Below are 24,409 nucleotides of genomic sequence, written 5' to 3' on the forward strand. Positions count from 1 at the left end.
GGGAGAGGCGCGCGGGCGAGGCGGCGCCTGCAAAAGTTGGCGACTGCGTAGCTGGTCGTCTGTGGAATCTTAAGGAGTCCTTGCAAATTTTGTTTCCTGCTCCAGAGCCCGGTAAGTGGTTTTAAAAGAGCTCCTTAGTTGTTCAGGCAGCGAATCTCCCCGCCGCTCTTCAAGTAGAACCGAGCTTGATGTTGGTTGCACTCCTTTCCTGCGCGCGACCCACGCGTACGGAGTTCGCGACCGAAGCCGTTCGCACTCCAGGGGCTGCAGTTCCGTTCTGCAAAACACCGGGGGAGTTTTACCTGCTGGTACTGGGCTCCTAGCCCTGGTTTCCAGTGGGACCTGCGGGTCGGCTGGCACACCACGGGGTGCCCGGGGGCGCTCCCCGCGCCGCTCCCCGCCGCCCGCTACACTCTCCCCGCGGGCAGCGCCGCAGACCGCCGGCCCGGCCTCAGCCCGGCTGGGGGAGATTTCTCCCCTTAGGTTCCTGCACCTGCAGGTTTCTCAGGACTCTTTCCGCCCGCCCTTCCTCCAGCTTCGCCATCAGGGTTGCAGTCTTATTTTTGGAGAGAAATTTATAGTTTTGTTGACCCTGTGACCCCCACCTAGAAAAGGAAAAAAAATTACAAAAGACCCTGTTAACATGTCGTTGGATGTTTACAGAGTTTCCAGAGGAGACTCAGTTACTAAGGCTGAAGTTTGGACTGCTTGTGCACAGCTAAGGGAAAATGGCTGTGCCCTGAGATTCAGACCAGGGAAGTAACCTGACAAAATCACACAGCTAGGAAAAGGCTTCTCTTTGCCCACTTGTAATTTTTTTTCTTTTTTACATGCCCAGGTTAATAAGAATAAACGATATGCTTACATGAGTCTCTTGATTAACAGCAGCACATTTTGTAATGATTGATTCTCTTGTCAAGTTTTCATTAAAAGATTTTTTTTGCCAGAAATTCTTAATTAATTTTACTTATGTTCTTAGAATGTGCTTTTGCTCTGGCTCTGTGAATTGATCTGTTCATTCTATGTTAAAATATACTTCTAACATTTTCCTCATCCCTTTAATTTTCATTTAAATCAAATGCATTCAAGCATAGCCTGGGAAAGATGACTGAGGAAGAATTTTAGATTTCCTAAATTTATAAAGTATAGTTTATAATATTTCGAAGGTAAAAGGTAAAACCAAAAATTAACCCAATGTACTCTAAGTAATTTTTAAAAGTTTATATTTGATATAAACTTTTTAAGGTAGAAAAACTTGTTTAAAGCACAGTTTAATTAAAACATACAAGCAATGGACAGCCCTGCCTTGTCCATTTTGAGACCACGAATAATTTAGTCTGAATAATATAGAGCTTACTGTATAATAGGCCTGCTGTGAAGGACTCTCCCTGTGTTGTTGCAGTTAATCTCCAGAAGGATCCTATGCTAGGGAGTGCTATCCCCATTTTATAGATAAGTATTAATTTTCCATCCAAGTTGCTACAAAAGAAAAGAAAAGTATTAATTTTCCTAATGGAATCATGTCGTTTGTATTTCTACTACATTCTTTGACTTATGGGCATTTGAGAAATTTCAAACTCTTAGCAGATGCCTTTATCATAAAATATGTGATTCTACCTCCAGGTTAGTTTGACTTTACATTTCTAGCCCAATCTGTCTCACTATCATTATTATAAAGTTTATTACTAAGAAATTAAGGGTTCTCTCTGCCAGCATTTCAAAGGATGAAATAAAAAGGATTGTGCAGTAAGTTTAAAAAATTTTTTTAAAAAATCAGCTAACAACATTTAAGTATACGACTTGGGTTCTAGCTTAGCTTCTGTGTGACCCTTAAACCTCTTGTGATGTTTCAAGATGGATGGTAATTTTATTTTTTACTTCTGCATAAAATAACAGTTTTAATAACTGTTGCTTCTTTACCTGTTGTGCAAGTGGAGGTGAAAGACTTACGGTTTTTAGAAAAAAATCAGATATCACAGGAGTTTACAATTATCTTAATTGCTATTAGTATGCCATGTTATTTTATTTTTATAATTCCCTTTGACATATCACTTGTGTTATGAAACATGATGATCCTGTGGGTAGTTGAATTCAAAGGTCTTAAGTGCAGATTATAGCCTTATCAATCAGAGATCATAAGTGCAGATTAGAGCCTTATCAATCAGAATGGCAAAGCTCAGTGGGAAATAAGATCAACAGCAGCAAAGTGGAAGATAGTGTTGTCAAGGTCATGCCCCTTCTCTTTACAGGCTGGAGAGGAAAATGTGGTAGAACTGGGTAAGGCAAGTGGTCTTCCAAATCCATTTTTAAGGTTGGGACTCTTTCCTTTCTCCCAGCTTAGCCAATGCCAAAATGTAGGGGAAAAATGTATGTGTTAGATACAAGATACAGATCCTATTTCAGAATAATTTTGCTTTTATTATTGCTCCAGTTTTTTGAAGATAATAGTGATGTCTGTTGGTGGAAAGATAGATGCCAGTGTTTGAAAGAAAGAAATAAGTAGGAAATAAGTAGATATTGAAAGTGGAAAAAGAGCTAAACATCTTACATTGTGTGTGTGTGAGAGTGAGTGAGAGCTGAGGGTGTGTGGGGTGGGGCATTTTCTCTTTGCCCTTTGTGTTCTCTCGGTTTGGCACAGTGCCTCGGATACAGTTAATGTTCAGAAAATACATGTTGAATGAATAACAACCAATGTTTGGTGATAATGTTTTGTTTAAATGATTACCTAGACTGAATTCTTTCAGGGTTAGAAGATGGTTATAGAATTATAGAATGAAGTATATTTTTATGAATAAGAAATTGAAAAGAAGAATAGAAGGGAAAACATAATGCTGTCTACTACATACAGTTGCCAAGTTCTGTGCTTGGTGTTTGCCGTGCCTCCAGCACAGTAACTCTGAGTGGGAGTCCAGTTTTCAGATGAGGAAACGGAGGCTCTAAAAGTTGACTGCCTTGCCCAAGACTATGGGATAGCTGGGAATCATAGCTAGAGCTGTCATACTCCAAAGCCCACACTCTTTCCATAACATCATGTTGAAAACAAGCAGGAAAAAAGAAAAAAGCTCTGTTCTTATTTCCACCGTGGAAAACTCTGATCTGGGCAACCTTTTCTTTTTCTTTTAGAATTTTCTTTAGACTTTACTTTCTTGTCTAAGAAATTCCCAGCTTGAGTAAAGATCTGAATAGAAGTACAGTGCTGGATAGGACTGGGCTGCCTTTTCCTGGTCTGTCATTTTGACAGAAGATGTCTCCTCCTCAGAGACTGCCTAGCTGTTGGTTTATGCCCTCACCTGCTTCTGCCCCTCTTCGTTTTCCTGAGGACGGCCCTGCCGGATATATCATTGCTAAACAACCTTTGGAAATGTCACTTTCTTCTTTGTGCTAGGCACTGTATTAAATCATTTTAACTTTAAGGGTTTTAAAATGACATAAACTTTTGATTAATTATATCAAGAACTTTCCATCAATAACACCACCAAAATGCTTTTGATTTCTCCCCTGTAAATTGAATGACATTTTATAGCTGGTATGGGCTCTGTTCTGGGTAGTCCTATGCTAAGCTCTGGTACAGTAAAAACTTGAATCCTTTTATCTCAGGTGCTGGTTTCTGCAACTCTTTCTTATGTTTAAAGTGCTTGTGGTTGAGGAAGATGTTTTACATGGTGGCAGAATCTAACAATATTTGATTTGGTTAATTTCAATAAATTTATAGTAATCTACAAATAAAATTATGAGGATATAGTCAAAACCCTCTCATTAGATATTTACAGCTACAAAAGTCTTTCCAAAGTTGTGTAATTTTATATACAAATGTTCTTTGCCCTTTCTTAGAGTTTAACTCTTGGGTCTTCTTTTCAGTTTTATATTAAGCGTGGTAGGACAGAAAGGTTAACTGAGCGCTTATAATTTATAAAGATTGCATGCTGAGCAGTTTGTTAGTTTTTAATGTTTTTCCCCTTTTACTAAAATGAATGAAATGCATAAAGCCAAGTGTTTCAACATCGATAAATCTCAAAACTTAGTGCTGAAAGGAAAAAGCAAATTGCAGAATTAAATACAGTATCATCCAACCTAAATAAAGTTTAAACATATACAAAACAATAGCACATGTTGTTTACCAATGCATACACATTTAGTAGTGATATAAAATGCTTCGGAATGATGAACACTGCATTTATGGTTATAGTCACCTCTTAAAAGGGTGGGCCAGAAATGGATTTGGGCATGGGTAGAAGAGGCTTCAGTTATATCTAGAAAGTTTTAGATGTTTAAAGTGTTAAGATTTATTAAAACTATGTGTCAGGTAAGTATGTTTATATTTCTTTATACTTGAAATATGTTTACAATATTTCATAATCTAACAAAAGGAGGTCTTTTCATCTAATGTTAATAAAAATTAGCTCCTAAAATTTCCAAGATGTTGCAACCCACACTTACACAAAAGAAAACCTTAGATATGGTATCATGCTATGTCTGTCCAGATGTTTTTGTTTGCATGTTTGATTCCCTTGTTGAAGGCACTGAATCTCTACAGGATGTAGTATTTTGCTTTGTAGCTGAAGGATTTTTAAGATGAAAGGTCCTTAAACATGAAATGAGGTCAGTAATAAGCTCATGATTTAAATTGTTATTTGAAAAATTGATCTGCTCCCTCCAGAGGAAAAAACATACTAATAGCCTGGATATACGACAATACATTAATTTTTTTTTTTTTCTTAGCTTCTAGATCACCGTGATGGCTGCACAGAAGTTGATGAGAGCTGTTAGAGTTTTCCAATTTGGTGGACCAGAAGTGCTGAAGCTCCAGTCAGATGTTGCTATACCGAGTCCAAAAGACTTTGAGGTGGAAATAATTACTTAATTCAGGCCATAATTACACTGAGAGTGAGTCTTTCACACATAGTTAGTGTTCAAAATAAACAGACTCACAATGATTTTTAAGACACTGAATTAGGACAAAATTTACACTATTTATTTGTATGAATTATGACAAAGTTAACATAAATCTGATAATTAGTGAAGTAGACATGTGAAAAGCAATAACCTCTGGTTATAAGAAAATTTTTGAAGTAGAGAATCGTCTATGTGGTGCAGTAATTGGATTTTTCTGAATGGAGTCATACGTAGTTTTTAATAAGTTATAAACTTTCATGGTTTTTATTTTGTGTGTGGTGGGAAAACATTTCTGCATTCATACTTTTTTATGTATGAGAATTTAAGTATAGAGTTTAATCATCTCCAATAACTTTAACAGTATACTTTTGATTTAAAATTATGCATTTTTATTTACTGTATGTTCTATGGCTCCCAAGTCTAATTTCCTTAGCAAGCCTTATGAGAGTTTTTACAATTTGGCTATAACCTATCTTTACAGATTTATTTCTTATCACTCCCTGTCAGTATAGAGATACAGTGTTGTAAAAACATCAAACTTTATCCTCTTTTCCCCAAGAGGCCCTTTCATTCCGCTGTGTTTGTACCTACTATTTCTTTTACCTGAAATAGCCCTTTTCTCCCATTCCTAAAGAATTATTACTCATCTTTTAAAGCCTAGCTCAAATTCCACTTCCTCTGTAAGTCCTTCCCTTACTCTTGTAAGGTAATCATTTTGTGTTAATTAAGGTAAAATCAGCCCCTGTAATAGATGTAACCTCAAAATCACAATGGTTCAACAATAAAAAATTATTTCTCATTCACTAAATTCAAAAATTCTAAAATGCTGGTAGTTAACTGTCCTCCAGCAGCGATTTAGGGACCCATCGTGTGGCTCTACCACCTTCAACCCCTGTCTTCCAAGGTCTCCACGAAAGAGGAAAAGCACAGTGTGGATTTCCCAGGAAGGTTTCTCTGGGTCAGGCCTGCAAGTGGCTGCCATCACTTTTGCTCACATTCCGTTGGCTAGAACTCAGTCACTTGGCTACTCATAACCATGAAGGAGGCCAGGAGATACTGCTCTTCCTGTGCACCCAGGAGGAGGAGGAAATGGGTTTGATGAACACACAGAGGTCTCTGCCACGTGTCCCTTAAATATTTCTTCCATTATTTTCCCAGAATGTTTTAATACAGCGCATAAGCCATTCTGTCTCATTTATTTAGATATCGGTTTGCAAAACCACAGCGTGAGCTTGTTGAAGGCAAGGACTTAGTTGTTTTGTTTATTCTCCATTTTCATAGCTTCCATAATCGGCACACTCCTGGCGTAATGCTGAACAATTGCCTAACTGCTCTGTGCGAACTAAAATACATTGTCATCGCAGGTTCTAATCAAGGTCCACGCGTGTGGTGTCAACCCCGTGGAGACATACATTCGCTCTGGTACTTACAGTAGAAAACCGGTCTTACCCTATACTCCTGGCTCAGACGTGGCTGGGGTAATAGAAGCTGTTGGAGATAACGTATCTGCTTTCAAGGTATTACATTTTTATTTATTTCTATTTCGGCTTAATATTTTTTACTTGAAATATTTGAACGTAGCTTTAAAATGTCTCTGTATTTAAGGTTTTAAAGGGACCTACTACACAATTTCTGCCACTTGGGGGACTCCTCTAGTCACAAAAGAAATTACTTTTTTCCAGAGGCCTTATTTGTTTGCATTGTTGGGAAGAGATGCCGGGTAATTTCTGTGTCTTTATGTCCCCACAGAATGAACTGTGATCTTTTTGATTTAATAGAACTATATAAAGAAAGAAAACAGACAAATTATACTACCTCCTAACCCTTGATAATATATTAGCCAACAGAATTTTTAATTCCTTTTATAAATTTAGCTTCATAAAATAAAAGGAAAATTAGTCCTTTTGAAGGGTAAGTAAAATATGAAGAAAATGCAAGGTCACTTACAGTTTCGGAGCTCTGACTCAGACCAAGGTCAATGAAAGTGTTATGATCAGGGCTTTTGTTATCTATATGCCAAGAGACATAAAACATACAGTGTATTCATAGTATACTCATGTCCTAGCATCTTTCCTCATAATAACTTGACCTGCTCAACTTTGGCAGCACATTTGCCAAAATTGGGTTAAGTCAGAGAAGATTAATGTGCCCCTGTGCAGGAAGATGGGCAGATTCACACAGCTTTCCACTCCTCAGCCTGTGGCAACCTGGCTTCTGCCCCCAATCTCTGCGCTGAAAGGATTCTCGCTAATGTCACTAATGGCCCCTATATTGCTGGAGTTAATGGGCCCTTTTATGTCATTATCTTTGTTGACTTCTCTGTGACATTTGACACTCTCAGCCACTTAACTTTTTCTTAAAAGAAAAAACAACTTTTTCTTTAGCTTCTGTGACATCTCCCCTTCCTCTTGCATCCGTTTTCAAGACTCTTTTTCTCTGGATATTCCCCAAGTGCTGGTGTTGCCCAGGGCTCTCAGTCCCTAGTTAGACCTCTGCTTTCTGTACTCTGTACCTTTTTCATGCACTCCCTTAGTTTCCATCATCACATGTGATAGCTTAGAATTTTCTGCCAAGCTCTGGATCTGTGATAGCCAAAACAGTAGTCTCTGGTCACATGTGGTGATTTAAAATTTAAATTAACTTAAATTTAAATTGAAAATTTAGTTCCTGAGTCAAAACCACAACATTTACTTAATAGCCCCCCTCCCTCTGATGGCTACCCTGCTGTGCAGTGCAGATGTAGAACATTTCCATCATCACAGAAAGTTCTGCCGGAGAGCACTAGACCCACACGGTCAACCTCCAGGAACCTCTTGGTCAGTGTGTCTAAAACTGAGCTTATCCCTTCTCGCTGTAGACCCACTTCTCTCTTGGGTGACTGTTTTGTGACTTCTTGGGTTTGAGGCTTATCTCCTCACTCTCCTTTACTAGAACTGTTTTCTCTCTCCTCTTTCCATACCCACTGGTAGTTTAGTTCAGATGATCTTACCTACTTGACTTAACTATTAATACACCCCTAACCTGGATTTCTATAATAGATATGTTAGGTTTTCGTTTGACACTGTCGGTTCTTGGCGCGCTCGTGGCTGAAGAGTGACCAGACATACCAAAGTTAGGCAAGCACAAAAATGAGGTTTATTGAGGAGAGAAAGATAGGACAAGAGCAAGATAAAGGTTTACAGAGCATGGTACTTATGCCACAGATGACAACTGGACCCGTTGTCACAGCAGGGAAAACAAAAGGAAGGGCAAAGAGAGGGAGGTGTTGGGTATGGTCTGCATCTTATTTTATAGTGCCTGGCTAGGGACCCCCCTTGTGGTTCAGAGGTCACCATGGAACCACTTTGATTGGACAGTTGGGAGTCACATGACCTGAGCCTTAACTACACATGTGGGTTCTAGGTCACTTTCCAGACTTTATGATACCCATGCTGCTTGGCCTGTGGACCAGAGAGTCCTCTGCATTCCTTTGCAGCTGGCCTGCCAAGTTCTGATTCGCAGATTTGTAGGGTGTTCCCTCCTCCCCCAGGTATGGAGAGTTAGGGTGGGGAGGACCAAGGTGGGGGCAACAGCACCCACTTTTGTCTCAAGGAGACCCAGCATCCCTCACTATCTACCTAAAGATACTTAACTTACCAACCTCTTTCCTTACCCCTGGAATCCATCCTTACTTTAGAATCATTTTCTAGACTGTAATTCTGATTGTTTTATACTTCTATTTTAATTCTTATATTAGTTCCTTGTAGTTTTCATGGAAACCTTTCAAATTCCTTATTGTTATGAAAGAATATTTCATACTCTCTCCTGCCTGTCTTTCCATTTTTATCTCCTGCTCCTTCTCACCCTGCAGTTTTTCTTTAGGAATGAACTGTCTGTCTCTGCACATCCTGTGCTCTCGCATCTGTCTTTGTTCAGATTGGTTCATCTGCTTGGTAGAATTAACCTGAAACTTACAAACATGGATTCAAGGAATTTCACACTTCAGCTTTAATTTATTTCCATTTTATCTCCTGAAACTGTTACGTACCATACATTAGACTACTTATTCATTGCAAATAAATGCTGGTAGTTTCTCAGCATTTATTCCTGCCCCTATTCCTTTGCTGACCTTTTTTCCTTCACCCAGTTCTAGTTTTCAAAATCCTGTGCTATCCTTCAAGACCTACTTCAAATACAAGCTTCCTAATGAAGCTATCCTTAATTTCCTTCTTTTTCTTGTACCTGTCTTTGATGGCTCATCATGTGTCTTGCTTTATAATTATTTCTACCCTTTTCTTCTCTCTCCTAGAGTTTAGGATGGTTGAAATTAAAGACAGCGTCTTGCTATTAATCTTCCTCACAGAACTCAAAGTAATTCTTTCCATGTAGTGGATTCTTAGTAAATGTTTGAGTTATATTGAAATCAGTGCAACATATTTTTCAAATTGTAAAAACAAGATTAATCTTAACCTAGTCATACTTGACCATTTGTAGGCAACACTATGAAGTGGTGATGCTTGTCTTTGACTCTTAGATGCCTTTTGGAATCTTTTTTGTCTCTATCCCACTGCACAGTGCTGTTACATTTTGAGATTTCTTTATTACAGGACTCATTAAAGTACACTAAGCAGTCATTGGCTTAATAGTTTGCCTATTCCAGGGAATATTTACGTATTTTCAAGAATGAGTTAGAGCAGGCAGTTGCAGTGGGCAGTCTAGTTTTCCCTAGCATGCAGATCATGTATTAGACCTATGATGCCTGGCGAGTGCATTGCCTCACCCTCAGTCATGCATCTGATTCTCAATAGCTACGGTCTAGTAGACATTCAGTGAGAGTTTACCGTGTTCCTGGTGCTGCGACCAGTGAGGAAACCTGTCCTGGCTTACCCCGCTGCTTGGATCCTGGCATGATTTCTTGCTTTTGGGTGTATGCGTGAAAAATGCCGACAATGCATGAGTGGGGAAAGCCGTAGAAAGGATTTACAACAGGTGGTTGGTATGTGGAGGAAACATTTTATTTGTTCTCCATAGTATTGGAGGCAAAAAAATAACAGTTTGCTCTGAGTGCCATTTACTGACTGCTTCATCTGAGGAAATTACTGAACTTCTTTGTCCCTAGATTTCCTCATCTGTGTAGTGGGATTAATCTAAAGTGGAGATAATAAAAGTGCCCCTCTCATAGGCTGTCATGAAGATCAAATTAGAGAATACTCTAGAGATACTTAATGTAGTGCCTGGCATAGTAAGCTATCAATAAAAGTCAGTTACCAGCAACATTATTATGCCATTTGAAGGGTTCTTCTTTCATTTTTTCTGTTTTCTTTAATTTTTCTCCCCATTGGTTCCCATTAATAGGGCATCTAAAAATGTTCAGTATTTTAAAGTTGTTTTTATGAGACCCTAAGACGTAGAATGTGGTATATAAATACTTACTTCTTATTATAAAGGTTGCATTAGAAAGGATTGCACCCATTTTGATGTCATTTTTAAGCCCCGATGCATTTGTCTCTTCCCCTAGAAAGGTGACAGAGTTTTCACCACCGCCACAATCTCTGGGGGCTATGCAGAGTATGTTCTTGCAGCAGACCACACTGTTTACAAACTGTCTGAAAAACTGGACTTTAAACAAGGAGCTGCCATCGGTATCCCATATTTTAGTGCTTATCGAGCTCTGATCCACAGGTAAAATAACACACTCTGTCAATGTTATAGCCAACACCAAAGAAGGTGTTAACTGCCTTCCTCTCTACCATCATCCATTCACCCGTCTGTTATTTTTGGTTACTGGTTACTTACCATTAAACGTTTATGAAGTGGAAACTGTGCTCATTTGGAGGATCATGCTAATCACTGAGGATACAAAGAAGAGCAAACACTGTCTTCAAGATGCTCCCAGTCTAGTAAGGGAAATAGAAATAGAAGTAATAATATTTACATAGAATGTGAAAAGTACAGTGGCAGAGAGGTACATAGGGATTTATGGGGTCACAAGGGATGTGCCTGTGGTGATCAAGTATAAGACCTGGATTGTTCTAAAGCCATGGTTCAAAAAATCTTGTTACTCATTAGAATCATCTGGGCAGCAAGTTAAAAGTACAATGTGAGGTCCTACTCCCAGGCCCACTGGCATCTGACATCATGACTGGCATCTGACAATCTATAATTGTGTTTTAGTCAAATCCACGAAGTATTTGAAAAGGATTAGAGGGAATTCCCCTGGGGAAGGATACCTGGGAGGGGAGAGGACCTTCTAGACAATGGGAATAGCATGGCATATGGGGAAAACAGCATGGTGTGTGGGGATTGCTGTAGCAATTTGGTTTTGTTGGATAGAAGATTTTTGTGGTAAAGAGCAAGGTCGGAGCATAGTAATCTCTTAATAAATGTTAGCTGTCATCAAATAGGTAGGATTAAGGTTGTACAAAGCTAGATTATAGAGCTCACTCATTGTTCTGTAATGGGTTGGGGGTCATGAAATATATTTTTCAGAAGAGTGCTATTGTCGCATTTGTGTTTTATTAAGATCACTTACCTGCTCTGTGAAAGGTAGATTTGAGGACAGGAATGGGGAGAGAGATAGGAGGGTCTTAGAGGAGTCCCCTCTAGGCAAAACACTCATGAGCCAGAGCGAGGGTCATTCTAGCAGAGGTGGAGAAGAGAGGCCAGCTATTAATATTTGGTGATTGTTTGCAGGTGGAGATTGAGGGTGAGGAGAGTTTGAGAGTACTTATGGCTTTCTACCTTGAGTCCTGTTTAACTGTGACAAAGAAAAGGGGGAGAAAGTTTCAAAGGGAAGCTCTATTTAGTTTTGGACTAGAAATTGTGAGAGAGAAGTCCAGTAGCCTGCTGGATAAAAGAATCTGAAGCTTGAAGGCCAGAGATATAAGTTTGGAGATATCAGCGTGTAGGTGAGAGTTTACAAGATGAAAAGTGATTGAAATCCCTGTGGGAGTGAGAAGAGTGCTGAAATGAGAATAGAACCCCAGTGAACATCAGCATTTCAGAGTGTAGTCAGAGGAAGGGGATGAAGTCCTAAGAGAACCAAAGGAGTGGATCCCGAGGCCAGGAGTGTCCAGAGGTCATGGTACCCATTGAGTGTGTGGGCTTTGAAAACAAAAAGACCTGGGCCTCAGTAATGTCTTCACCTAGTACTAGCTGTATGACCTTGGTCAAGTTACTTCTCCATCTCAGCTGCGGTTTACTGATTTGAAAACCTTAGATAATAATAGCACCTACCTCCCAGGGGTGTGGTAACAATTAAATGACGCAATGTTTATAAAGTTCTTAGTATGGCAATGGCACAGAGTGTATGTTCAATCAATGCTGGTAGTGTTAGGAGTAATAGTGGATGTTGCTACTAAGGAGAGAGGCCAGCTGTCAAATGCAGAAGTGAGGTCTGTTCAGAAAAAATAACAGTTGGGATTAGCAATTAAGAGGTCATTGGTGAATATATTCAGCTCCTTTCAGTAGGGTGGTGGGACAGAGGCTTAATTGAGCAGATTGAGAAAGGAACAGGAAATCAGTCCCTTGAATGGAGACTACTCCTTTCAAAAATGGAGGAGACAGAAAGGAGAGAGTAGAAGGTTATTTGAGAAGAGTATGGGGAAAAAATGAGTTTTTAAGGATAGACAAGACTTGGACATGTTTATAGCTAAGAAAGGATCTAGCAGAGAGGGAGGAGTGGCAGATGAAACAAGGTCCTGCATAAGGCAAGATGGAAAGGACTTAGGAGTTATGGTTGGCTTCCAGTATCTAAAGGACAGCTCATCCATAAAACCTAGAAGGGATAAAGATGGCATAATTACGAAGAAGTCTGTGGATAGGGAGGTGGCATGTTGAGGGAGCTTTTATGTGATTGCCTCACTTTTCATAATTAAGTAGGAAGCAAAGTGATCTTCTGAGTATCAGAATTGAAATGGCTCCAAAATGAATGGTCATGTTATTTTCTTCCATAGTATTTAGCTACTTGGATAAAATATCAAAGAAGTTAGATTTTAACATTAATCCAGGGCTGGAATATTGATGGCAAAATGGAATAGTTCAGAAGAAAGGAGAGCACTGAAGAGAGAGAGAGTACAAACGGACAGAAATGGAACAGTCTGTGGTGTTGAAAAGGTTTTGAGAGAACATGGTTTTACAGAATTAGGATAGGAAATTACTGTCATAAATATTGGTTATTGGTGTCCGATATTTCTCAGGTCGAATGGTTGCTGGTGTGTACCAAATCTAGCCCTGGGAGAGAGTGACTAAAGTGGAGGAGAATCCAGGCAGTGTGATGTGATGCAAGATTTCCTTCCTGGTAAATGTTGAATCTCCTAGATTGAGCTGGATTTGGGGTGGAAGAGAAAGCCTATGTACCCAGGTACTGGAGTTTTCAGTGACTAGGAGACAGCAGGGTACAGGAGAGCCCCTGCTGTGACCCCCAGAGGAAGAGGACGGTGTTAGTCAGGGTTCTCCAGAGAAACAGAACCAACAGGGTGTGGTGTGTGTGCGTGGGTGGGTACAAACCTATATAGATAGATTCCTTTAAATCAGTCAACCAATCTGTGCACACACATGCACACACAGATTTATTGATTTTCAGGGATTGGCTCATGAAACTATGAAGGCTTGGCAGGTCTAAAATCTGATGGGGTAGGTCAGCAGGCTGGAGACACAAGAAGGAGTTGCTGGTAAGCCCAAAGATAGTCTGCTGGCAGAATTGCCTCTTGCTTAGGGGAGGTCAGTCTTTGTTCTGTGCAGGCCTTCAACTGATTGGATGAGGCCCACCCACAGTGTAGAGGGTAATCTGTTTTACTCAAAATCTTCCAATGTAAATGTTAATCTCATTCATAAAATACCATCACAGAAACATCCAGGTACCTTGGCCCATTCGAGTTGACACGTAAATTAACCATCACGATGACTCTGTGCAAGGATAGGAGGATTACAGTAGTGGGGAGTCAGGCGAGGGGTTGCCTGGTGTTCCCCACTCACCCCAGGCCTGGGGATTCAGCGGAATGTGTTCTTAGTGTTTGAGGGGTTGTTTATAAGATTTTTTAAAAAAATTATTGGGCGATGTTTCATGTCTCATAGTTTAACGTTAATAATCTTATTCCCTTAACATTTGTATTTTACTTTTTAAAATGTCAAAGTGTTTTGGTAATAGTGATCTCAGTTTATCATTCAAGCCCTCAATTTAACTCATTTTCCTCAATCCCCTTAACTCCAAGCAAGTGTTAGAGAGAGAAAGCTTCATTTCTTGCTCATTGCTGCCGAGTGTCAGCTGTTGGCACGCAGCCCTGAGCAGGGCTCCGGGTTACTGTGCTCTCACTGCCTTACTGAATGTAGCGTCTCTGCAGTGTAGCCACCCCACATGGCTCTAGGAAGTCAGAGAGCCCCGCTGAGAGTCAGATTGGGATCACACAGCATCTGCTGGCTTGGGACATCAGCACTTGTCCATCTGAAATAGCAAAGCATCCCCCGTTGTCTTGCTGCATGTTCCTTGTTTTCAGAATATAATAAAAAAGTGGCAGCATGAACTGGAAGTAAAAAGAATGTGTCATTTCACCAGAGGATCTGGGCATTTTAGGGAGTGACATGGGAACCTCCATGACAGCAGTTACTGTATTTCTTAGTCTTCTACCATTGCTGACTCAGCATTCCTTTCTAAAATGGGAGCTTAGAAGCTGGTGTAACGTAATGTTCAAAGGCATAGAGAAGTAAAACTATTTTTTTTTACCGCTGGGAAAATATAGTCTAGCTGCTATGTTTTTTCTTGGGCATTACTCTGGACCACAGAATAAAGACTGAGCTCTAAGAAACCTGCTTAGAGGCACTTTGTGTGGGAACGAGAGACTCCAGTTTCTCTAGGCTCAGCAGTTTCACTTAACTTACCTGCCAGGACTGCAGCTCTCAGAGGTAGCACCATGTTGTGATTCCAGCATCCAGCATAGTCCAGGCACATAAAGACTCCCAGTAAACATTTAATTGAAGAAATCAATGAACTGAAGGTTTATCCTTTATCTGGGGCTCTGAAGAGACATTGTTTGATCCTGTGGAGCTTGGAGAATATTTTGGGCTGTATATCAGGATGCATTTGCTCTTTGGGCAAATGTTGGCTGGAGTACAGGTAGAAATTCCTTAAAGATAATGAAAAACACTTGAGCTTAATCAGCTTCAACAAAATAAGGTGATGGAACCTTTGCTTTCTTTTGCAGTGCCCGTGCGAAAGCTGGAGAAACCGTTCTGGTTCATGGGGCTAGTGGAGGAGTAAGTATTTTTTTAAATTTATTTTTAAATGAGCTTGGGTTTATGAGTTTCACAGTATAGTTCTTTAAGTCATTTTTAAAAGCCAAATTTATAAATATAATCAAGGGAGCTTTTTTTCCTTTATGTAATAAAGCTTTTTCAAATTTGATCTTCTGAAGGTGATTTTTTTGTCATTAGTTTGGCATTTCTTGGTGAGTAAATTCAATAGGACACCCCATCAAGAATGTATGTATTAGGTTTTGTACCTGTATTGGGTGTGGAACAAGATAAACTGGCCTTTGTTTTTGCCTTCAAGTAGCATATGTTATAAGAATATTTATTTAGAATTTTAAACAGTTCTTTAAGGTTGATATTAATTCCACATTCCCTTAGATAAGAAAACTAAGGCTCATTAAAGCTTTACCTGTGTTGCCCCAGACAGTACCGCAAAGCCACACTGTGATCCTTTCTATCTCCCTTCCCCTGCTTGCCTGCTGCGCTTTGATGACATTCATGGAGTGCACAGTATACAGCTGTGTCCTTAACACTGCAGCCCGTGGCTTAAAATGCTAATGGGGTGGGGGGGAGACTCAGAATGTATAAAATAAGCCCTTCAGTGAAATCGCCCAATGCAGGGCTGTCAGAAACCTCTTCAAGAAACCGGCTGCCAATCTGTCTCTGAGGAGCTTAGAGGAAAAGTTAGAGCTCTGCAGTTGGAATTTAACAAGAAATCCACATGACCTCCATCCTACAAGTAGAGGCTTTAGAAATTTTGGAGACAAGATTTCGAATTTTAAAAATAAAGGGCCTGGAGCTAGATGCTTACCTTGAGGAAGCTGGTTAACCCCTTCAGAGTGCTGTGGAGTAGATTGAAAGAAATAACCTATTAAATGGCACATTATCCCCTGAATAATGAATGATATCCTGAAAATGTGAATTTACCTCTAAAAGTGGCCAGGAAATACAGAGAATTCAGTGCATTTTGTCTCTCTATTTCTTTAGATAAATGAATCCCCAAGGTTTCATACCTAGCTTCCTGCATACCTCAAATAGATAATTCTGAAGTATTTCACAGATCAGACTATTTCATAAAACACTAAGATTGTCTTTATGGGGCTTGAGAAAATATGACAGATACCTTGTCCAAAACTCCCTATGTTTAATTTCAGTAAAAAGGCTATTTTTGGGTTAAATTAAATTTAACCCTAAATAACTAAAGGGTCAGTCAGACACATGCATTTATTTAAATTGCCCTAGCTTTCAGAGAGCTCACCTTGTGCTCTGTATAGAAGGGAGAATTTTCAGTAGGAAGAGGAGAGTTTAAAGAAAATCTCTTTGTATTCCTTTTACCCTCTTGTAAAAAGCCTAGTCGCTGCACCATGATTTTTTTTTAAAGGTAAAATCCACACTGTTCTCTGAGCTGGCTGAGTTTGTTAAATCCTCAGCTGGCAGGGATAGGCTGGCAACCTGGTGTGTGAAGCGCTTCTGATCCTCCCTACCCTATCAGAGGGAAACAGAGTACTGGGCTTTGCCTTGCTTCTGTTTGTACTTGCTGTCCTCATTTAATTCAAATTCCTTTGGGATTATGTTGTGTATTTCAAATGGTGTGGAATTTATGAACACAGCTATTATCCAGATATTTTGATGGGAAGTGCCCTATTTTAGGGTTAGCAAAATAAGTAGAAGAAAAATAAGGACACATAATAGTCCATAATCTATTGAAGGAGGATTGCTGGTGTAATTGTTGTCAAGGGTAGAATAAACAGTGCCTTTGAAAGAGCGTGTCCTTTTAAAGTAGTGAGAGCATAAGGAGATAACATTTATTTCAGTACATTAAATCTTTAGTTTAAAATGTGGTTTTATTAGAGGCTTGCTTTTTTTTAAATTTGAAAATTAAAGCAGACACTCAAATTATGCTCATCCCATAGTGTGTTGTATTTTATCTAATTGGATGTCTCTCTCCTTCGTCACAGTGAGTTCCATGTACTTGTTTGTTTCCTTTGGTTAAGTCAAATCCCTGCCATAACTCTACTGAGTTCAGGGTCATCATTACCATATGCCGTACAATCTTTAAGGTCCATTTCAGGCCTGGAAGTCTGTGATTTTGCTACAATTTTAATTGGTTTCTGTCATCATTTTTCATTTAATTCTTTTCTATCTCACCCAACCCAGTCTTTCTTCTAAGTCACTGGTTATCGATAGAGAGTGATTGTGCATCATTCCTCCTTCCCTTCAGGGACATTTGGCAATGTCAAAGACAGAGACACTTTTGGCTGTCACAACTGGGGAAGGAGGTTCTAGCGTCTTGTGAGTAGACATTTTGCAATGCACAGCCTAGTCCCCCAAAGAATTGCCCGGCCCAGAATGCCAAGAGTGCCAAGTTTGAGAAACTCTGGTCTAAATATATATGACACTTACGTGTACCATTCATTTGGCATGTAATTACACATCTTTTCTAGTATTGTTACTTAAATATTTCTTCTTTTATCTACATTCCTAAATTACTTTTATTTCTCTTTTGTACAAAGCACATTTATGTGGCATTCTAGTGATTTCCTCCAATCCCATGGCTTTAAATGCCATGTGTAAGATAGTGAATCTCAAATTTATATTTGCAACTCTGAACTCAAATATTTGAGTCCATACCCATATTTAACAGATTACTCAACATCCTCACCTTGGCCAGCACAGCGTGACTCAGCATATTCCAAGTGAATTCTTGATGATTTCACAAACTTCGGGCTGTCCAGTCTTCTTCCTCTCAGTTATTAACTGGGTAGATAACTAGGGAACATCTTGATTTTTCTCTTTTTCTCACTTCCCACATTTTGTTTTTGTTCTCTCCAATGCCACCATCCTAGTCCAAGCCAGTTTCATCTCTTATTTGGACTATTATACCAGATAGCGACTGATCTTCCTACTCCCATTTTTCTCTCCACCTTCTTTGTGCCTCCCATATAATTGCAGTGACCTTTCTAAAGCCTAAATCAATCAGATCATTCTCCTCTGAAGCTCTCCAATAGTTTTACATGGTTTTTAATATTATCCAAAGCCTTTACCTTCATGTTCCATGTCCTGTATGACTCGGCCTCTCTGGCCTCATATTCCATGCTCTCGCATGTACCCTGTACCTGAGCCATGCTGACCCTCTTTCTGTCCTTTGAACACTCCCAAGTACGTTCCCACTCCACCAGCTTAGCTGTGGCCACGCACTGTGCCTATAGCATCCTCTACACTGTGCAGACCTTCACATGCCTTGTGCCTTACTTTCTGCAGGTCTCGTTTCTTTGGAGTAGTCTTTCCTGATGACCTAAATAGTCCATTTCTATCTCTTTCTAACCCAATAGCCAGTATTATTTTTTTCTTAGCACTTACTATTTTCTGAATTTATTTTACTAATTTATTTGTTCATGTGTTTATTATCTTCCCCCTCCTTAGAATGTAAGTTTCTTACATTAAGTGCCAAGTCTAGCACATAGTAAACACTCAATAAAAGTTCAGATACATATGGATGAATTAATTAATTTGCCTATATACCTGTCTCTTGAATGGTAGAAGTCTTAACATTTGTTATTTAGTATTTTTTATGTACATGTTAGAGTATGAAGTCAGCGAGCATGTTCTGATCATCTGCTTTAAACCCCGTACCTTCTGCACAAAGCAGATGCTAAGCAAACATTTTGAGCCGGTGTTTTAAAACTTAAGTTCTGTAGTCTGATTTGGTCTAGCTCCTGTTTCCATCTTTGTATGTGACTTGGGGAAGTTATATTTTGAAGCTCCAGCTTCCTCATCTGTAGAATAGGGACAATAATAGTATCTGTCTTATAGGGTCATTGTAAGGATGAACTAAAGCAGTGTGTAGAAAGTATTTAGTATGATACTTGGAACATTGTAAGTGCTCAATGAAAGTTAGCTATTTTTCTTATTTCTTTATTTATACTTTAAGTTCCTTAAGGATAGGGTAGGTCCTATAAGAATGTTAAGTTCATTGTATATATTTAATAAGTGTTTGCAGGAATGCAGAGAATATGTAACTACTGGGTTATATTAATATTTTGTTTTTTAGGTTGGAATAGCAGCATGCCAAATTGCGAGAGCTTATGGCTTAAAGGTCTTGGGCACAGCTAGTACTGAGGAGGGACAAAAGATTGTTTTGCAGAATGGAGCCCACGAAGTGTTTAACCACAAAGAAGTTAATTATATTGATAAAATTAAGGTAACATTTTCAACAATTTTACAAAAGTCAAACTTTGTTTCTTGGAGACTCATGATTTTTTATAAGTGCTTTTACCAACTACTCTCTTAAAGTTGTTTGCTTCCTTTTCTAAATGCCTGTATGTATTTTTATGTCTATGTGTGTTTAAAAGTTTTAATTCATTTAAAAAGCAGAGATGATTTTTAAACCTTCACTATCATTTCTTTGTGTGTATTGAATAAAATATAGCCTCTCTAGAGTCTTATAGCTATAAAAATTGGTGATTTTTAATACAGATCACATTTTAAGTAAATCTGCAGTTTTGTATTTGTAGCTATGAGGTATTCTTAATATAATTTCTACTGATGTGAACTTTCCATGGAAGGTGAGGTATCCACAGACTACAAACTGGATCTGTTTAGCCCAAGGAATAAAGTTTATTTGTTAACTGTATCGAAAGTGATGAGGTGGTATTTAGTTGTTGCATATGATAGAATTCAAGCAGATTCTGAAGTTCCTCCTCTGTACTATAGAAGAAGTTTATTAAACTGATTGCTTTGCTAATCCTCAACTACTTCCTCATGCTAGAAAGAATTAGAATTTCCCAGGTACTAAGTACTATGTAAACTAGGTCATTACTAAAGAAACTAGGTCATTTTTCCTAGAGGAAAAATACGAATGAGAGTTTATTACCATTAAATCGTCTTGCCAAAAAACTGAAGAAAGGCACTTTGTTATATGTCCAGGGAACCTCCAACGTAGTACTCACTCCTGATACCATTATCCAAGAATATTTACAAAGATGAAAAATGGCAAGTTAAGAGTATGCTTTTGTTTACCCATAATCTAATTTCAAGGCCTTGAGGGTAGCTTCCATCCCTTCCACTGATTTCCTTCCGCTTAGGTCTCTCCCATTGTCAGAAACATTCCATTAACCTTTAACTCCCCCCTTTTCTCTCCTCTCTTTACCACCAAACTTCTTGAAGCAGTAGTGAGTACTTATGCTTTTCCTTCCTTACCTCCCACTGCAGTTTTGCTTGCATCCCAACTACCTAAACTGCTTCTCAGAGGTCACAGATAAGCTCCTAATTATCAGTCCGCGGTCCTGACTCGGTCTTCGTCCTGATCGATTTTTCAGGAGCATGTGACTCTGACCACATCTCCTTGAAACTTGCTCTCTTCTTACATTCCTGACTGTTTACTTGCAGTCTCCTTCCTCTTCATATTATTTAATACTGACGTTCCTTAGGTTTTCTCCCCTTAGTCGCTCATCTTCCCTGGTGCTAGACTTTCATCCTGGTCAGGATGTGAGTGTGTGAGACACTCCCACAGCTTCAGTTATTACCCACATGCTGTTGATTCCAACACTGTCTTTGGCCTGGGTTCTTCATGCCGTCAGCCTACTAGACATTGCCACTCATCTGTTCACCCACAACAGAAACCCTCATTTCATTTTTTATTCCTGTCCTTTAATCACCATTCTCTCTCCCACCCAGCATGTTGGTCACCCCATCGTATCAGTGCCATCTGTGACTTGCCTGTCAAATGCACTTCTTTTTCTCCATTCCATTCACCACTGTGACTGAGTTTAGGCCTGAATTTCTCCAGCCTTAACTATTATTGATAACCTGGCTAATATCCCTTTCTATATTTTCTACTGTGCGCAGAGTTTTTTTGCCCCCCCCCCACGTAAAAAAAAAAGATCTCCAGAAATAATTAAAATGAAAGCTCTGTGAGGAGAGGAATTTCTGCCTCTTTTGTTCCCTACTGCACTTGTAGTGCCTAAAACAGTGCCTGACACAAGAATTAATGAACAACTGCAAAAAAAAAGTCCAAATCCTTTAATGGTACATTCACTATATTTTCATGATCTGTACCAACTCATATTTCTCCTTTCACCAACCCCTTCCCCTCCGTGCGCTCCTCCTCCTCTGATTACACACTCCAGCTCTGTTCCTGTTCCAGCCCTGTGTTCTCCGTCCCTGACATCTTCGCTTTTCTTTGGTCCAGACTGACTCTGCCTCATATCTAGCTTCCCCTTGCTCATCTTCCTTTCTTTTTACTTGGGAGACTATTAATCATCCCTCGGGGCCCAGGTTATCATCTCTGTAGAACTTTCTCTGACCAGTGCTGGCAATCAGACTTTAACTTTTTTTCTCTATATGGTTTATTTCTGCTAATGCAGCACTTTAGCCCATTACGTTATAACTATGACTGTAATATCTACCATCTTTCTCCCTAGCTTTGCTTTCTTTGGAGGTCCCTGTGTCCATCTTGCATTCACAGTACCTAGCACAATCCCTGGCACAGGTATTCATTTTTTTGGTTAAAGTAAAATGAATATAATGTAGATTCATTTTTGTATTTTATATGTATGTGTTTCTTAAGAGCAAGTTTTGGATGTTGGGAACCAACGTCCAAAAGCCCAAAAGAAAAGAACTAGTGTGTTAGGCAGATTGTAAATCATTTAGAACAAAACCACATCCCCCCACCCCAAAATAATACCTGCAAAACCAAACAGCAATGATTTTTTTAAAAATTTTATTTCAAAATGTTAAGGGGGTATAGATTTTTTTGTTACATGGATGAATTGCATAATGCTTTCTTTGCTTTTTGTTTTTTTAATAAAAATGGGATCCCCTTGGGAGTTTTGGATTTTTGATTTGTTGTTTGTTTCTTTATGAGGTTCATTTTGAAGATAGAAAATTTTCAGCTAAAGGAAAAGTATTTTATACTCCACTTGAGTCTCTAGCACCTGAAAATTCCAAACAAGTTTTATTTCATTACAACAATTTATGTAGCATAAATATTTATCATTTTAGATGTTATGGCTGGTATCTTGGAATTACATCATCATTATATAATTAAATTAGGTCATTTTAAAGTTTGTATTGTTAATCTTAAAAATGTAGCATTTTATATGTCATTTGAAACACATTTCTGTAATATGTGGTACATGTAAGAGCTATTTTATAGTTTTTCACTTGTTATCTTACTCTGCATTGTCTTTTATTATGTAGAAATCAGTTGGTGAGAAAGGAATTGATGTGATTATTGAAATGTTAGCTAATGTAAATCTTGACAAGGATTTGAGTCTTGTGTCACGTGGAGGACGAATAATAGTAAGTATTTTTCTTTTTTTTTTTTTTTAACCTCTTTAAAGTTTTATCACAATTTAACACTGTTTTGTAGCAATCTTTAACTGTAGATGTGTTGTTTTCATAATAGATTGTTGGCAGCAGAGGAACTGTTGAAATAAACCCACGGGACATCCTGGTAAAGGAGTGCAGTGTAATGGGAGTTACTTTCTTTTCCTCAACCAAGGTAGGAAGAGAAGTATGTCTGATTTTGGTAACTGAAACATTGGTACAATTTGCCTAGTTAGGTGGACCGAAAGTTTACGTAGATGTTAAACTTAGTTATATGACTAGAGGACTTCGTAAGGATTAGTCACCAGAAGGGTAACTAGAGCAACAGTGTCCAAGTCAGGACACTTGTGAAAGAAAAGGGATACTATTATATTAGTAATTATTTTAGGAAATAGGTATTTGTAAACTAACAGTGTCCCAGGCAAATATGATTTGTGGTTACCCTAAAGAGAACTGCTTTTTCTATAGCTCTGGACAAGTTATATATACATTCTGACAAAAGTGGCACATTTGTAAGAGACTCTTTATGGCATAACTCATAGATTCTGAAGTTTTTTAATGCTTCTGAAAATTAAGTCATATGATCCACTACAAAAAAAAAAATCTTTTCTTTTTCTTAGGAGGAATTTCGGCAATTTGCAGCAGCCCTTCAAGCTGGAATGGAAATTGGTTGGTTGAAACCTGTAATAGGTCCTCAGTATCCATTGGAGAAGGTAGCCCAGGCTCATGAAAATATCATTCATGGCAGTGGGGCTGCTGGGAAAATGATTCTTCTCTTATGATGATTAATTCTTACATGGATTTCCTATGTAATTAGAGGTTATCTTTCCCCCAGTTTTATTTACACTGTCTTTGCTTTAGATAACATTCATTTGATTTAGTGAGTTTCTTATGTGAAAAAACAAGATTTTTCTTTAGAAAGCAGAGGCAGTGGAGTAAACTTTATTTGATAGCTGGCAATATTGTTTTGTGCTTTCTATCTCAAAGTCATTATAGTAGGAAATAGCATGCCAGTGGTCATTTGACATTGGGGTGCATTCCATGAATTCTTAACTGATCCTTGATTGATTCCATACCTTTGATTAAAACATGCTAATTCAAAATAAGACTGATTGATTTCCATGAATTTCTAAGCTTACTTATCTTTATGAAGGTTCTTTAGTCTCTGATTAACCATAGCTGTATTGGACTTCAGAGATTTTCTGGACTAAAAAAGACCTCTTTTTTAAAGTAACTTCATCTGGATCTGTAAGTCTCTTGGAAAGGCAAGAATAAACAATGTCCAGGGAAATCTGTTAGTTTTCCCAGTATTTACCAAAATATTAGAATATTCACTACATTTTTGGTTGATTGCTAATGATCCATATGTCCTGTAAGGACATCAGCCATATTTTGGGTGCAATATGATGCTAGGCACATAGTCTCCAAATAGATACTTCTTCTTGATTGATTAGATTTTCAGACTAGATTTAGTGTTATTTGTTTGTGTGATGGGAATCATATGTTTAAATTAATAAGCTTACAAATTTGACACATTAAGAATGGTCTGCTTTTGTTTTCATATTATGGTAACCTGCAATAAATTCTGAAGAAAATTAAAACCTGTGTTTATCTAGTTTGTGTGGTACTTAGCTCACATCATTTCTGCATAGCTCCTAATGTAATGGTTACTTACCAACAGTGTTCTGTGCTGGAAGTCTTTATCTAAACTAAATAAAGGGATGAGCTCTTGGAAATCTTTCCATCAATGTTATATTCAAGGAAATAAGGTTTGGTTATTTGTTATTTTTGTTTTTGTTTTTCTTCATGTGAAAGCATCCTCTTGTGTTTTGTTACATTATATGGTTAATTATTTTGACCTGATTTGTTCTGGTTTGAATGTGGTATCCTGCTTCAATAGTGAATAGAAAACAGTCCTAATTTCTAAAATTGAAAGATATCATTGGCTTCTGGTTGTGTGTGC

General features: G+C 38.5%; 1 protein-coding gene across 1 annotated transcript; it reads left to right on the forward strand.

Annotated features, from left to right (window-relative positions):
• The first annotated feature begins 3 nt into the window (after positions 1 to 3).
• Positions 4 to 24,047, forward strand: CRYZ (crystallin zeta). Its single transcript, XM_045547734.1, has 9 exons — positions 4 to 111; positions 4,720 to 4,843; positions 6,258 to 6,410; positions 10,391 to 10,554; positions 15,072 to 15,123; positions 19,169 to 19,318; positions 22,318 to 22,419; positions 22,526 to 22,621; positions 23,067 to 24,047. The coding sequence occupies exons 2-9, from the start codon at positions 4,736 to 4,738 to the stop codon at positions 23,226 to 23,228; spliced, it is 987 nt and encodes a 328-aa protein (XP_045403690.1). The 5' UTR covers positions 4 to 111; positions 4,720 to 4,735; the 3' UTR covers positions 23,229 to 24,047.
• The last annotated feature ends 362 nt before the right edge of the window (positions 24,048 to 24,409 follow it).

Source organism: Lemur catta, chromosome 3 (genome assembly GCF_020740605.2).
Source record: "Lemur catta isolate mLemCat1 chromosome 3, mLemCat1.pri, whole genome shotgun sequence".
Taxonomy (NCBI): Eukaryota; Metazoa; Chordata; class Mammalia; order Primates; family Lemuridae; genus Lemur; species Lemur catta.

Coding starts and splice junctions, on each gene's coding strand:
- CRYZ (XM_045547734.1), top strand. CDS start 4,736: ATGGCTGCACAGAAGTTGATGAGAGCTGTTAGAGTTTTCCAATTTGGT. Junction 6,411..10,390: donor ATAACGTATCTGCTTTCAAG/GTATTACATTTT, acceptor CTCTTCCCCTAG/AAAGGTGACAGAGTTTTCAC. Junction 22,622..23,066: donor CTTTCTTTTCCTCAACCAAG/GTAGGAAGAGAA, acceptor TCTTTTTCTTAG/GAGGAATTTCGGCAATTTGC.